This window comes from Panicum virgatum, chromosome 7N (assembly GCF_016808335.1).
Source record: "Panicum virgatum strain AP13 chromosome 7N, P.virgatum_v5, whole genome shotgun sequence".
Taxonomy (NCBI): domain Eukaryota; kingdom Viridiplantae; phylum Streptophyta; class Magnoliopsida; order Poales; family Poaceae; genus Panicum; species Panicum virgatum.
Window position 1 is genome coordinate 48,649,177 of NC_053151.1, and position 15,991 is coordinate 48,665,167.

The following is a 15,991-nucleotide window of genomic DNA, read 5'->3' on the forward strand; positions in this document are numbered from 1 at the left end:
CGTCGACTGCTTGATACCTCACACACAGCCGTCTTGGTGAATGGTTGCCCGGGCCCGTGGTTCACATGCAAAAGAGGCCTCCGACAGGGCGATCCAATGTCGCCCTATCTGTTCCTGCTTGTGGCAGATGTGCTACAAGCGCTGATCAAGTATGACAACACTGTCCGTAATCCGCTTGACCACTCTACAACCTGCCCTGTGTTGCAATACGCGGATGACACCCTCATTCTCATGAAAGGGGATCTGATCGAGGTGGAGCGGCTACGATCTCTGTTGGATCAATTCTCGGCAGCGACTGGGTTGCATATCAACTATCACAAGAGTACGGCAGTACCCATGCACATGGATGAAGAGGACATCCCCGCCTGCATCTCGGCTCTTGGGTGCAATCGCGGGACTTTCCCCCAAACTTACCTGGGACTGCCGCTCTCATGTGACAAGCTACGCCTATCTGCGTTTGATCCATATATATATGCAAGGCTGACTGTTACCTGGCTGGATGGCAAGCCGCACTCCTGAATCCCATGGGCAGAACCGTGCTCATCAACACTGTCCTGGGTGGGCAGCTCTCGTATGTCATGTGTGCCATGCCCATTCCCCCAGGGGTGATCGCCCAAATCGACAAGCGCCGCCGCAGCTTCCTGTGGACGGGAGATGACAATGCCAGTTGTTCGAGTTGCCTTGTTGCCTGGGACAATGTCTGCCTTCCGTGTGATCAAGGCGGGTTGGGGATCAAGGATCTTGCTACTCAGAATACATGCCTGTTGCTGAAACTCCTCCACAAGCTCTACGGTAGTCAACTCACATCTTGGGCAAGGTGGGTCCGTCGGAATGTCTGCCTTGCCAACCTTGAAGGCAGCATTCAGGGAGCACACTGGGACACTCTGAAAATGTTGCTTCCCCTTTACCAAGCTATCACCACGGTCACTGTGGGGGACGGCCGATCGACATCTTTCTGGCACGATGTGTGGTGCGGAGATGAGAGTTTCTCTGAAAAATTTGGGGCATTGATGAGTCACTGCAAGGATGACAAGCTCTCTGTACACGATGCGGTCACCGGAGGCCTGCAAGCTTCTCTCGCCCCCCGACTCACACCACTGGCTGCTTCAGAACTGAATGCTGTGAGCGGCATCACCTCTGGGCTCGCACTAACTGCCTCCAGTGACACGCCATTCGCCTTTCGCCAACGCCGATGGGGCACTACAAACCTCTGCACTGTATGCTCTGCTCAAGTCTATGCAAGCTCCAAGTGCTGGGCCGGTAACCACATTCTGGAAGTGCAGTGCCCCCCAAGAGTCCAATTCTTTGCCTGGCTCCTTCAGCGTGACCGAATCCAGTGCAAAACCAACCTCCTATGGCGCCACGTCCTGGTGGATGACATTTGCGACCTGTGTGGACAGGCACCTGAAACGGCTTCACACTTAATCTTTCACTGTCAGTTTGCAAGCATGTTCTGGCGCTCCATTGGCTTCCAGCTGCCATCAGAGTTTGCAACCAAGGAGCTTCATTGCCTACCGAGGCCGCCTGGCATTCCGGCCGTACACTTTGATACCTTCACGCTGCTGTGCTGCTGGCAATTGTGGAAGCGACGGAACGGCATTGTCTTCCGAAATGAGACGCTGAATCTGCACCAAACCTTGCAAATCTGCAAGACTATTGCCCAAACGTGGACTTGCCGGTTGCCACGTGATGATCGCACCGTCATTGATCAATGGTGTAATCTGTTTTCTTTGGCAATGTAAACCCGACTTGATGTAAACACTTTCACCATCCGGCCGTTATGGGCCACCAAAAATTAATATATATCAGGTGGGGATCCTCTCCCCCTCCGTTGACAGTAAAAAAAAAAACCGGTTGGACCGTTTTGTCCAGAGAGTGCACCTTGGTATCAACAAACATCGGCCTTTTGATATGAAATTGATCTTTTCTAATCATATAGCCAGATATTTGATGTGTCAAAATATTTGCACCGTTATCAACATGTCTAGGTATATGGTAAATGACAAATTCATCAAAGCAAGATATCACATCTAGACATTCTCATGATAATCCTTTTGTGATCCAAATAAGCATCAGTTCAGCTTAAGTACTTGCTGCACCTATCAATGTTGAATCATCAAACGCTTTTGCCTATTTCACACCTATGGATCACAAGATTTCTAGCTCGAATACAAAACTTCATATTCGGCCTAAATATTGGTGTAAAATATTTAAACCGGCTATACGTCTCAAAATAGCATCATTTGATGAAACAAAAACAACACCAGTGCCTTGAGAACTCTTTCAAGCCGATCCAAAAAAAGTACCAAATCCATAGGGGAAAATGCTCATTTTACTAATACCTTGCCCCCCGAGCATTAAAACAATTAAGTGATATCTTATCGGGAAGCTTAACACTTTAGGACGATGATCAAAGACATTCAACGGCCGTATGTGTTGCCAAGGATGATACAAATTATCGTCCATAGTAAATTCATCCATAAGAATATGTATAGCCGAAATAGTGTAGAGAGACATATAAAATCCAGAATAAAAACCATCTCCAGGAACTAAATATTTCGGCTTTTGAAATTAATCAATAGGCATAACAATTTGGTGATAACCCTCCTTGATATAAAGACCCACATGGCGTCCAAGGATCAAAATAAGAGCATGAGGGATAACCAAACATATTCATGGATGAATTCCAATACACAGGTGTATATAGTATTTGTGAATCAAATGGATGATGTACTAACCAATAATTTTGATGATTTGGTGCAAACCTTATATTTGAAGATCGTCTTTTGGACCTTCTATTCTTCTTTAATTGCATTGCACCTTCTGTGCAAACATCATCTTCGTCTTGAGTTTGAATGCATCCTTTAGGATCCCACGCCATGCTTTTTTCTTTCAGCTCCTGGGCACTAAGTCTCTGGAGCTTCTTCTTTTGCCAACCTGATGAGCCGAGTAAATATCTCGGCTGTGCTTGAGCTTTGGACAGCGGCACCTTCTTCTTGATTTTCGGCTCCTTTAACCTCTTTTGCCCAGATTTGGTATTTGGAATATCAACAGCTGAATTTTCCTTTTCATTGCCATTAATAGCCGAAGTCTTTAACACATTAATCGGCTTTTCAGCAATTGTATTCAGATCTGAACTTGTAGCTTTGCGACCATCCTTTTTCACTACATAAATCTGCTTGACAACCTTTTTCTTCTCTTGAACTCTAGACCAATACTTTGGCTTAAATCGGTCATTCTCAACGCACGGCTGCCCTACACATGACGGTTCTCTTGGTGCTGCATACTCTACATGATATGGTCTAAAATATGAAGGAGTGTGTGCCCATGGATCATCCCATCTCCATGATGAATGGTGATGAAAACCAGCGGGATGCAAAGCGTTTGGAATTGGCATCGATGGCCCCGAAGGAGAATATGGTGCTGCTGAATGAAAATTTTTCCTTTGCCAATTCCAACTCCCAGAATTATGCTTAGGAGGTAATCTTGATGATTTAACATCATTTGACCGATTAGCACGTTTGGCATCATTCTCTTTTAGGTATTTAGCCAGAAGTTCATCAAAACTGAGCTTCAGCTTCTTGCCATTGTGCTTATTATGGTCTTTAGCTCCATTTATCTTAAGACGCTCTGATTTCAATATTTCTGGGCGTCCCTGATCAGAACCGGTCTGACCGGTTTGAGCAACCGGTCTGACCTGTTTGGTACCGATCTGACCGGTTGAGCAAACCGGTCTGACCTGTCTTGTCAGCACAGCAGGAGTAATCGGTTCTTGTTCCGATTGTGAAGAACCCGTTTGCCCCCCAATATTTTTCAGATTTTTATTAAGCTCATCGTCCTTCGAAACATCTTCAATTTGGACGATGTCTTCTATATCACTTGAGGGCTTAGAATCTTCCTTCTCATAAATATTTTTCTTGTTACATGGACTGGCCGATGTTGGCCAATTTTGTAACTTCTTATCATCGAGACCAATTGATTTCAATTGGTCATTCTCTTGTTCATGAGCAAATTTCAATCGTCCGGAGTTAATGGCCAATTGTATAATTTGGCGAAACATATTGCAATTCTGAATACTGTGATCAAATAAATTATGCAACTTGCAATAATCTCGCTCCTTTACATCAAGAGATGATAGCAAGACTTTGTGACCAAAAGGTTTAATAAAATTCTTCTCCAGCAATATATCAAATAAATCATCACACAAAGTCAAATCGAAGGTATATTTTATTTTCTCTAACCGGCGCTTTTGTGGAGAAGGTTTTAAGGCTGAGCAAAAAATGGTTCAGATTTCTCATTAATCCATTCGGCTATAGCTTTCCTTGTGCTTCTCACATCCGATACTTTAGAGCTTATCACTATATCATCATCGGATTTCACAATGCTTTTCGGTTTTGGTTTCTTATTTTTAATCCCAGAATGACCACAAGTAAACCATGTAGAGAAAAATTTTGGCAACGATGACGGAGCGAGTCTAAATGCCAAAATATTACTATTATCGGCCTTTCTAATTTTCACAATGCACTGGCCGACACTATCTGAAATTATTTTATTGCTAGCAAGTAAATTACCTTCCTCAATCGGTTTTCTACGATTATTCACAATCATATCTCTAGTAGATGTATCGACTGAAATCATATGATCTGATCTGGAATTGGGTAAATTACTTGAAAAGCGTACCTTGTCAAATATGCTGGAGAGGCGAGGAACCTTTATGTGGATGATATCATGCCTTTCCTCCCGATGACCACCTGCAGCAATTCCCGCAGGAACCGGTCTGACCGGTCGACTTGACCCGGTCTGACCGGTTGTTCCAGCACGACTGGACAACTCTGAATGTTGGCCCGTCAATATCTTGTCATTGCTCCTGAGATAATGGTCTCTAGTATCTTGATGTATATCACCGACCGAACTCCGTTCAGTCATAAATTGTTGCTCACTATTGCACTTGACAAGGCTACTTACAGATATGGGTCTTTTAGCTTCCGAAAAGTCAAGCATAGCTATTTTATTGAATTTGGCAGGTTTTTGTATAGCTAAACTTTTCTCTTTCAATACAATAGATTTGGGACGATCTTTATTCAATTCGGTTCTCACCATAACCGAATTGCTACCCATATCGGAATTATTCTTTCTTCCACTATCAACCGATGATGTAACCAGCTTTGTAGCTGCAAATCTCATTTCCTTGAATATATCGTCAATGGATGGTAATTCCATTACTTGAACAAATCCTTGCTCTGTTTCTTGGAAACAAGATTTATACAATCTTATTTGTGTTTCTGCAAATTTGCTAAGCTTCTCCTCAAATTTCTTATCCTTGTTAAATCTTTTAATCACATCATTCTTAAGCTCAGCATGTTTTGCATCCCACAAAGTATTTGGCTTTTGCAATATAGTAGAAACATTGTTCGGTGCAGCATTTTGTGCAAAATCACAAGCATGAACTTTCGGTAACGAAAAATGAGTAGTACCGAAACTATGTGATGATGCATGAGATGAAACACATGAAGAATTAATCTGTGGAGATGAATGTGATCTTGCTGAATTCTCATTAATTCGGCTATAAGTATTGGAAACATCTGGAACCGAAGTATGAGTATTAGTATTTGTATATGGTGCTGAATTTATACATGCATCTTCCACTCTAGCATATAATGGTTGAGAATAATTGGCCGGATATCTAAAATCAGCATGTCCAATTTTCTCATTCATCGGCATGCTTTGAGTCAAATATTCTGAATTTGTTGCCGATGAATAACCATATGAAACACCTTGCTGAACAGTATTAAAATCATTAGCGCATGATGTCTCACAAAGATTGGCCGTCCTCACTATGTTAGTTTGGCCTTGATAATTGTTCATCGGCATGTGAACTTGTCCTGCTGCCGATGTATGAAAATATGTATGTTGTATGTTGCTAATAGCATCAAAATTCAGATTATGCATATTATTTGGCATGGGCTGTTACAAGCAATTTTTAGAATTATAAGCAGCATAATTAAAACCATCTAAATAATTACTAGCCGATGCAATATGTATACCACTATTATGACTAGCAACGTCAACATGAGAATTTATGGTACTAGCAAAATAATCAATAGAAATATATGATGTACTTGCATGTTGTACCTCAGGCGTGGTGTAGTAATATTGTTGTGGCGCATATGAATAACCCGCCATGTATACTTCTTAGTAGGTCTTGATGCTTCTGATCTTGTAATCAATAAATCCAGATATATTTGATAATCCAAGCAATCAATAACCAACACTTTGCCTTTTCTTTTGATCTTTGATATGTAGCAGCAAGCAAAGTAGAGTGCAATCCGCTTGAGCAGCCTGATGCAATACCACAATTATATTTGCAATCGGTCTAAAGAGACCAGATGCAATAACAAGGGCGAACCAAAATAGTAGATTAATTAACACAGGGCTAGGGTAGAAAAATTCGGTTGCTTCAATAACCAGAATTATCGTCCCCAGCGGAGTCGCCAAAATGTGTTGACGCAAATCTCGGTCAACACACGAGAGCACTCGAACGTGCGAGTCGCAAAGGGACCGAAGAGCAGTAAGGCCACACGGACCGGTTAGACCGGTTGAGCAAACCGGTCAGACCGGTTTCTAGGGTTTCGCTGGAATCGGTCGTCTCGATGGATAAGTATCACACTTACATGGTGAAGAGCGGCAAGGTTTATGAGCAAACCAGCAAAGAATAACCAACGCGCTTACGTGACGAAGAACGACTAGTTTACGAGCAAACTAGCAAAGGCCGTCGAACCTCTCGCCCGGGAGGGACCCCGTCGGGGCGTGAACATCGCCGGACGTGCCCTAGGTCGACCAGCGAGCTTAGGACGCCATCAATGGCCGTGGAGATCACGATGGACAGCAAGGGAGATTGGAAAAGACTAGGGTTTAGAGGTAAAAAGTAGATGTATTTTGTAATGTTCGATTGGGTGTATCTCAATCGGCCATAGCCCTTTATATTTATAGGGTGGGAAGGTCTGTACCCGTGGGAGGTCAAAAATATATTACAAACCGACATAGAATCAAATTACAACTCTAATTCGGACTAATCTGCTAAAAACCGGTCAGACCGGTCACCAAATCCGGTCAGACCGGACTCCTCGTGCTGCACAACAGCCAAAACCGGTCAGACCGGTCCCCAAATCCGGTCAGACCGGTTTTGCCCAGATTGGCGAACTTCATGGCGCCATAACTCCTACATCCAGACTCTGAATTAGGCGATCCATATATCCGTTTCGATCGTCTCGACGAGGGCTTCGTCTTGGTGCATTAAAACCTATGATTTGACCTCATCTTGATGCCTTTTTGTGCCCATCTTTGTCTCATTGATGAAATCATATCCAAAATATCCCAAAACGATCTCCATATCCTGAACAATAGTCATATATGCCAAACTTGCAAAATAATAAGAGTTAATATTGAATTGGTTATTTTGGCATTTATCTTGCCTACTTCAGGTCATGCCAATTTTGAGTGTCAACAGATCCTTGGGACGTTGCTTGGTTGCACCGCCACCGCCCGATGAACACAAGCCAGCAAAGCCTTGACGCCCTCCAGTATTTTCCCTTGCATCTCCGGCGGGTAAAGTCCTGACCAATAAGACATGAAGGAGCAAGCATGATATATGATCTCAGTCTTGTTTATTTTTTTGTATGTATAAATGAAATGCACATTGAAAAACACTTCTCTACTATACAAACCATCTGTCCCACTGTGCCTACCATCCTAGTCATGGACCCAATCCATTTTTCCTTCCTCCAACTCACCCCTATGCTGAGAAGTATTTGATAAAAAAATTTTGTGAAAATAATAGTAATAATAACCATTGGACCTTTGTAAAGAACAATTGAGAAGTACTAGTCTATCAACCCGTGCTCCCACATGGGCTTATTAGAATTAATATAAGAATGAAGTCAATAATTATAATTATCTATCTCACGTTCTTTTCATCTATTATATATTCTAACACATACTCTAAAACATATATTTATCATTATCTAGTTACAATAGATTTCATTTTGCATGACACCTCCATATGTATTGAATATATGTTTAGTTGAACTATTTGTTTGTGAATTGGTATTCTTATCTCTTCCATCATACATGAATATATGGTGACATATATCGTGGGCAGTATTTTAATATAAATAATAAAAATAATATATTAATAATGATAGAAATATTAATTTATAATTTTATATTGATGCACTTTAATATATTATTATAATTATATAATTTAGATTCAGATCGATGAGTAATTTAACTTGTAATAATAATGACATAATTAGATAATTTATATGCAAATTTAGGGAGGTATTTATATTATTTTTATAATGGCAGAGATGTGTAATTTAGATATATGTTTAGAGGTTTACTTTAGTCTATTTTCATAATGGCAGATGTGATTTTTTTGAGAATTTATAGGATTTCTCTATTTTTCAGAGTATCCACTTAGGATCCTAAGTGGCTTCATGTGAAAGCTCCAGAGGAGCCTCCAGTTACTAATAGTAAGATAAGATTTGATATCATGTATTATGTTATACTTGATGTGACCATGTACCTGTAGGTCTCGTTTTCTTTTGCGGCTGCATGTTATTGGCCTGTGAATAGCGGCAGATCAAAGTTGCTAGCGTATATAATTAGATGCAGTATGATTGAATGGTTAATCACATCCATCATCCATTGACTATGACAGGTGCCGCAACAGTAATTCATCACGAACACATGCATGAGGATGAATGCATGATCACAACAAAACAATTGTATCAGGGAACAAGTTCTTTCTTTATTCTGGCACATAGAGCTGAGTTGTAGAATCCACCAAGTTATTACAGAGCAAGGGATCAGGATCCATAAATTTCTAGTACAATTCTAGCTAAATCCATATACAGCTGTTGTTAACAATGTCCGGGTCTTGCCCAGTTGCCCCCGCGGCCTTCGCCGTTGGGGCGCCGCCTTTACGTTCGCGGAGCACGGGATGACGCCCTTTACCCAGTCGCTTTCGCTTCTCTCCTTCGTGCCGGCGGCCGCTGCCGGCGAGCTGCATGCGTGCTCGCCCTTGCAGTCTCGCAGACAGAAGAATGGATCAGCTGGTCGCCATTGCTCACCAATGGACGGTTGGAGCAGGGCAGGGCGCGATGACGGATTGATCGATCAGCAGTTCAGCACACGAGCTTCTCCACGGCTATCCCCTGCAGCAGCGGCCGCGAGTCGCCACGCCCGCGGCGCAGGGCCGGCCCGCAGCAGGAATAGGAGGAGGACGAGGACACGAGGTGGAGGACGTCGAGGAAGTGGTCCGCGTCGCAGGGGAGCGCGATGGGGCCGGGCGCGGCCGGGAAGCCGTACTCCTCCTCCGCCTGGCGCAGCAGGTCCCGGAACGCCGGGTGGCTGAGGTGCGCCAGCCGCACCACGAACCGCCTCGAGCCGCACCAGTCGCCACCGCCCTCCACGCGCACCGCCACGTGCCCCGCCGGCACAGCGGCGGCGGCGGCGCGGGACCGCCACCGCCGCACGGCGCGGCGCAGGCAGACGAGCGACGGGATCGTGACCGCGAACTTGCACATGGTTGAGGCGGCCGAACTGGGTCGGAGAAGAGCCGCGACGGTTTGCTCTCCTCTCGAGAAGTGGTGCTTCGATCGATCGCTTGCAATCGAGTTCGAGTTGTTTGTGTTTGTGTGTGGGTGCGGAGCTGGGCGGGCACGGGGTGGGCAATATATATAGCCGCGGCGCCGGGCATCGGGCACTGGGGTTGGCGGAGATCGCCGGGGGATGGCGTCGCTGGCGCGTCGTTTTTTGTGTGCGGAGCTGTGCCGTGGCGAGCGTGGGTGCGCCGTGTGCGTGCACCGGACCGGGACACCGCGCGCCGTGCTTCCTGCTTCCCTGGTGAGGCCGGCAGAGCGCTGTGCTCTCTGCTCTGCTGCGGTGGCGGTAACTGGTAAGCGGTTTGTGCCGTCTGCTGCTCGGCCCTGGATTCCTAGCAGGCAGTATTGGTGGGTGAAAGTGAAGCATGTGACTGGTGATGTCACAATTTCTTCTTCACACAGGTCTAGCGACTAGCAGTAGGTCACACATGCTCCTTCCTTTTGTTTGAACAAATGAGTATCTTTCTAGTGATCATCAAGCCAGAAACATACTAGACAGCATCTCGTAGCACCTGTGTTTTGCCTGAAGATTTCTGGTCTGATTCCTACAGTTTTTGGATGCCTGAACGGTGCTGAAATCATAATATGCCAGCGGACTGCCGGTTACCGAGAACTGGCCGGGCACACACTAGCGGGACCACAGCAGTCAAGCGGATGAGGCGAGATTAGTCGCAGGAGTTCACACTCAGATGGTCGAAGATCCCCATTCCACAAAGCCGCTCTGAATAGCTGATCTTGCCTGTGCTCCCTTCGTAACAGCGAAAGAAAAGGACGCCGTGTGTGCTTCAGTGCTTGTGCTGAACAGATGACTGCCATATATGTCCAGGCATGCCAACTCGAAGGCATGGGGGCACAACTGCACAGTCTACTACTTCGTCTAGCTTTCCTGAAGCCCTTGATACTGCCACTGGTAGAGCAGAGGACCCTGTCTCGCTAGATCAGACTTATTGCTATTTTCATTCAGTATAAAAGATTTCAAGCTAATACAGATTTTTCTTGCACATCAAATTCTGCATTAAATTTTTTTTTTTGTAAGCAGCTTGGGAATTTCTATAAAACTAATTCCAAAATAACTCCGAATGCTCAAAATAAGTAGTAGTGTTAATTTGGGTCCATCTCCAAAGTGGAATTTTCATGATGTCCATCAAAGTGGATATCTGAATTTCCATAATCATAACGTGGCGCATCTTCAGCCGAGCCCCTCTCGGTTGGCACGCATTAGATCTCTGCTCGAACTGGGGACCCAAATGCTGTGCGCTGGCCATGGACGGGACGCCACCCGATCGGTACGGTTGATATATATCTCCAAAAACCCGTGCATGCAACACGCGTTTTCCACGACACACACACACACACACACACACACACACACACACACACAAAGTATCGGCTCGGCTCCCAGCAGTACTAAGTTTTTTTCCTCATCTTACCGATCGATATGATGTGGCACGACAGGTGTTTGCAAACGTATATTGCAGTCTGATCTGTGCCTGACACTTGCTAGTGACCTCTGCCCCCGACCAGGCCCAAGCTATATCAGTGCCAGCTGAGCTAGCTCGAGCCCACTGGAATGGAGCCAGGGTGAATTCACCACGAGGAAATCCTGGACGCAGCAGCGTGGTAGGTTGATCGAGGAAGACAGAACGAAACAAAGGCCGGGTTTACGACGAACATGCGCTGTTCCCGGTGCCATGGCGCGCGGCGTTCGTTAAGGACATCTTCATCGTGGTGATCGAGCTCGTATGTACATGAACTAGGCCGGTGATCGCTCGCCGGCCAGCTCAGGCGCATGTGATCCTAGTCCTAGGCTGCCTACTAGCACCCTACGTAGGACGGCTTTCACGTACACGTCAACGTCACGAGCAGACCGTTGGGGCCTCGCCATCAGCAACACATGTGTCGCGGCCAAGAAACCGGTGCGACCAGGCTCGTCGGGCTCACGGTTTCCGGGGGGCGCAGGCAAGCACGACGATCGCCCACACACTTGGGAGATCGCACTCCTGCAGCAGCCACCAAGTTGAACGCAGCGCTGTCGTGGCGCGTTCCCGCGCACGCATCGATCAGCCGCCGCCGCCGCCATCGATCTCTCCCTGCAGCGGCCTCGCTTGCTAGTTGCCGCCTTATCCGAGCAATGATAATTGGTGAAATTAGTAGGCCGCCAGCAGCCAGCTTGTCATGCTGTCAGCTACCCCATCGCTACGGAAAATTAATCCAAGACTAAAAATCCAAATAGGACAGCTCTTGCGTGCATGCATGATCTGAGCGTGCAGCCCGGAAAGCTTCGCCCGGTTTCGGCGCGCACACAGATCAGGTCAGAAGCCGGCCGGGGGGAGCTTGCATGCACGGACGGAACAGTGCCGCGGCATGGGAGTGCGTACGTACTGCCGCACCCGTGCCACGGGCTCACGGGCCAGCCGCCACGGCCGCGACGGATGCAACGCGCGCGCGTACGCTCCGGGTGCAATGGCGGCCCTGCGCGCGAGGGCACCGCGACAGCGCGCGCTCTCTCCGACGTCCACGCCCGATCGAGCCCCCCATGGCCGCGTGCCTCGATCGCCCGCGTCGCTTTCGCAGGGCGGGGCGGCCGGCGCCTGAGCTCGTGCGCCGGCCGGACCCCGGCGCCGGCGGAACCGGTGTGCGCGCCTGCCGGTTTTGCTGCTGCGCGCGTGTGTGCACTGTGCAGTGCACGCACGGGACGGGGGGAGTAGTGTCTTGGATTGCTTGCATTCTCTTTTTTTTACTGTTGATCTCGTGTCTTACCGGCCAGGGTGGCTGCGGTGCATCTTGTGCCTGTGAGTCTCTCAGGGGGGCGGGGGCACCAACAAACGCTCTGCAGTCTGCAGGCCAAGCAGGTTGCTCACGTTTTTTTTTTTTTTTTGAGCAGAGCAGGTTGCTCACGTTGGGCCGACGACGAGGTTCCTGCAGCGCTTGAGGCCCAGTATGAGAATGGGCTTTAGATTGAGACGGGAGGAACCTGCTCAACTGCTCATGCTGCAAGAGTAATGCGCTTAATCTCGAGTCTTCTTTCCTCCCTCGACAGTTCCAAGCGGCGACTCCAGGGCGATTCCTCGTCTCCTCCGCCGATTCGACCGCTCCTCGCCTCTGGCGCCCTTGCCGGCGTCGGAGGAGGAGGGGATTCGGACGAATCGGCGGAGGATCGGCCTACCCGGTGGCGGTGGTGAGTTTCGCGCCGGTTCTTTTGCTTTCCCGTGTTGGCGGCGGCGATGGCGCTGGTGGAGGTGCTGGTAACGACGATGGCATCCTCGACGGTGACATCGGCGGCGTCTCATGGAGGTTAGTGCCAATAATTGCTCCCATGGTGGTTGTATTCCATGGGAAGCTCAGTAGGTCCCGGCGGCGACTTTTATATCGCCGATTAGGGTTAGCTGTTCCTCTTCGCTTCTCCGGCGATGGTGGCGGTGACGGCGTCGTCTCTGGAGAGGATCGAAGGAGGATAGGTCTATTCCAGGCGGATTTCGGCGTTTGCGTCTTCGGAGGCGCGAGCTCTGGTCCGTCTGCGAGGTCTGCTTCTCCCGGTGGCGTAGGGTTAGGGCGGCTGCTGGGGAGACTTGCCTACCAACTCGCTGAGAAGCCGGGTTGGGATCTCAGTCACACCTTCCATGGTGGTTTTGTTCCCCCTCGGGGTTCGTCGTCGTCCGGTGGTCTAGGGGCTCTGATTCCTGTGGCGTCAGATCCCTCGGTATCCGACGATGCTTTTTTGCCAGGTCGTTCATCGTTTGCAAAGCAAGTCGGGTTCGACGTGCTGCACAAGACGGCGACAAAAATCTATGTTGCTTCGCCGGAGAGGAGGTCGGCTTCAGCCAGTGTGTTCCGGCTGCCGGTGGCGAGGAAGACCGGGAGCTTACAAGGACTGCGCTGTAATTGCTTTTCTGTTCAAGGGTGTTCTTGTATCTTTTGGGTTGTAACCACCAAAATCTTTATATGAAATACAAACCCGGTTTCTCAAAAAAAAAAAACTGCTCATGCTGCAGACGACATCGACATCCTTCTATTTCTTAAGGCAAATGTAGATGAAGCTGATGTTGTGAATAGAATGATTACTACATACTGCGATGCTTCTGGTCAGCAAGTAAATCTCTCTAAATCCTCTATTTTCTTCAGTAAAGGATGTGGACAAACCCTTAAAGATGGGATAAAAGCACTAATGCATGTCGAAAACGAATCACTGACTGAGAGATATTTTGGTTTGCCGACAGGTGTTGGTAAGTCGAAGAATGGGGTGTTCAAATATGAAATATCTCAAGGATAGAGTATGGAAAAGAATTCAAGGGTGGACGGAGCAATCTCTCTCGGCAGGGGGAAAAGAAGTGCTAATCAAAGCAGTTGCCCAAGCAATACCTACTTACTCTATGGGGTGTTCAAACTGCCTAGAGGTCTTTGTCAGCATATAAATTTGCTAATACGTAAATTTTGGTGGGGAAATACTACCAATGGAAGGCGCAAAACTAACTGGGTGGCTTGGAAAAAATTGATTCAACCAAAGTTCATGGGAGGTCTTGGCTTTAGAGACATTGAGTTATTCAATTTGGCTTTGCTCGCACGCCAAGCATGGCGAATTTTACAGAACCCCCTGACGATGACTGCACGATTATTAAAAGCTGTTTACTACCCAGCTTGTGATTTTTTGCAAGCTCCTTTGGGTAGTAGACCATCTCAGGTGTGGAGAGCACTAATTGAAGGGAGGGATGTTCTTAAGTAGGGGCTTATTAGAAGAATTGGGTCAGGTAAAGAAACTAAGGTGTGGGAGGATAATTGGATCCCATGTTCAGGCCTCTTGCGTCCAGTGGCAGAAAAATCATGTAATCCTCCGATATGGGTGCATGAACTTATTGATTCAACATCAAACCAATGGAGAATGGATATGCTTCATCAATTCTTTTATGAGATGGATATTGAAGCTATTAAAAATATCCCTCTTAGTTCAATGAATCAATCAGATTTTTGGGCTTGGCATTATGAAAAAAATGGATCATTCTCAGTCAGATCTGCTTATCGAATGCTGGCCCAAACTAAGATGAACCGTGAGAATTGGCTGGACGATAAAGCTGAGTGTTCGAGCATAAAGAAGGTGGCTGACCAATGGAAGAGGTTGTGGAAGGTGAGAGTTCCTTCCAAAATTCGTGTTTTTGCCTGGAGACTTTCTCTGGACTCGATCCGAGTTAATGCTGTTCTAAAGAGAAGAAACATGGCAAAATCAGCAGCATGTAAAATTTGTGGTGCTGAACAAGACACTTGGAGGCATGCTTTACTATACTGTAATTTGGCCAGGTGTGTTTCGGCTCTTGTAGATGAGGAGTTGACTGAACATATATTATCAAATATGGAGGAGAATCCTAGATTATGGTTGTTTTCATTGTTAGATTCTGTATGTCACAACTCATTTACAAAGCTGCTGATCACATGCTGGGCTATTTGGGGTGCAAGGAGAAAGGCGATTCATGAGGGAATTTTCAGAGTCCGTTCTCGACATATACAGTGATTAACAAGTTACTTGAATCCATGAATTTGAGCGCAACATGTCGTGCTGATATGAAGTTGAAATGCAGTGGTAATGCAAGCGTATCAAGATGGGTGGCGCCTCCATCGAATTTCTTGAAAATTAATGTTGATGCAGCTGTAGCAAGATCTGGGGGTTCAGGTGCTGTTGGAGCGATTTGCCGAGATAGTAATGGTTTGTTTATTGCTGCAAGCGCAAGAGTGTTTGATGGAATTTCTGAACCAGCTACCCTGGAAGCACTTGCTTGTAATGAGGCATTATCTCTAGCTCTAGACAACAACTTGTCTCCCTATTTGATCGCACCAGCTACCCTGGAAGCACTTGCTTGTAATGAGGCATTATCTCTAGCTCTAGACAACAACTTGTCTCGCTATTTGATCGCAACAGATTGTCTAGAGGTCATTAGAAATTTGGAGGAGAAGAGTTTATGCCCATATAATGCCATTTTGAATGAAATTTGTCGTGGGTTTTCTAGGGTACCCACAGCCGGGTGGCGGAACGCACCCGCCTATTCCCAGAGAAGGAGTGCTCGGGGAGGTACTAGGCGATTGGGCTGATCTATCTCTGAGATAAGGACACAAGAACACACGATCTAGAGTGGTTCGGGCCGCCGGAGCGTAATACCCTACGTCTACTGGGAGAAGTTTTGATCTCTGTTGTGTATGAGTCTATCCTCTGCCGGGCCTTGGCTCTCACCCAGCCTAAGTTTCCTTCTAGCGGGCGCCCCCTTTTATAGACCAAGGGGGCGGATACATAGGACGTTGGGGCCCCGACAAGTGGGCCCAACGTGACTGCGTAGCATACTATG

At 46.9% G+C, this 15,991-nt stretch overlaps 2 protein-coding genes across 2 annotated transcripts; one reads left to right on the plus strand and one right to left on the minus strand.

Annotated features, from left to right (window-relative positions):
• Positions 1–8,784: 8,784 nt before the first annotated feature.
• On the minus strand, positions 8,785–9,670 carry LOC120683291 (auxin-responsive protein SAUR21-like). The gene has a single exon (XM_039965360.1). It carries the CDS (start codon positions 9,585–9,587, stop codon positions 9,186–9,188), a length of 402 nt encoding a protein of 133 aa, XP_039821294.1. The 5' UTR covers positions 9,588–9,670; the 3' UTR covers positions 8,785–9,185.
• A 3,002-nt stretch (positions 9,671–12,672) lies between these two features.
• LOC120683562 lies at positions 12,673–15,567 on the plus strand. Its single transcript, XM_039965644.1, has 3 exons — positions 12,673–13,543; positions 13,658–13,755; positions 13,883–15,567. Exons 1-3 carry the CDS (start codon positions 12,982–12,984, stop codon positions 14,075–14,077), a joined length of 855 nt encoding a protein of 284 aa, XP_039821578.1. The 5' UTR covers positions 12,673–12,981; the 3' UTR covers positions 14,078–15,567.
• The last annotated feature ends 424 nt before the right edge of the window (positions 15,568–15,991 follow it).

Bases quoted from the DNA above. Each gene is read 5' to 3' on its own strand.
- LOC120683562 (XM_039965644.1), top strand. From the start codon at position 12,982: ATGGTGGTTGTATTCCATGGGAAGCTCAGTAGGTCCCGGCGGCGACTT. The intron at 13,544-13,657 runs GTAATTGCTTTT...CTCATGCTGCAG, and splicing joins GAGCTTACAAGGACTGCGCT to ACGACATCGACATCCTTCTA. The intron at 13,756-13,882 runs GTAAATCTCTCT...GTTTGCCGACAG, and splicing joins GCGATGCTTCTGGTCAGCAA to GTGTTGGTAAGTCGAAGAAT.
- LOC120683291 (XM_039965360.1), bottom strand. From the start codon at position 9,587: ATGTGCAAGTTCGCGGTCACGATCCCGTCGCTCGTCTGCCTGCGCCGC.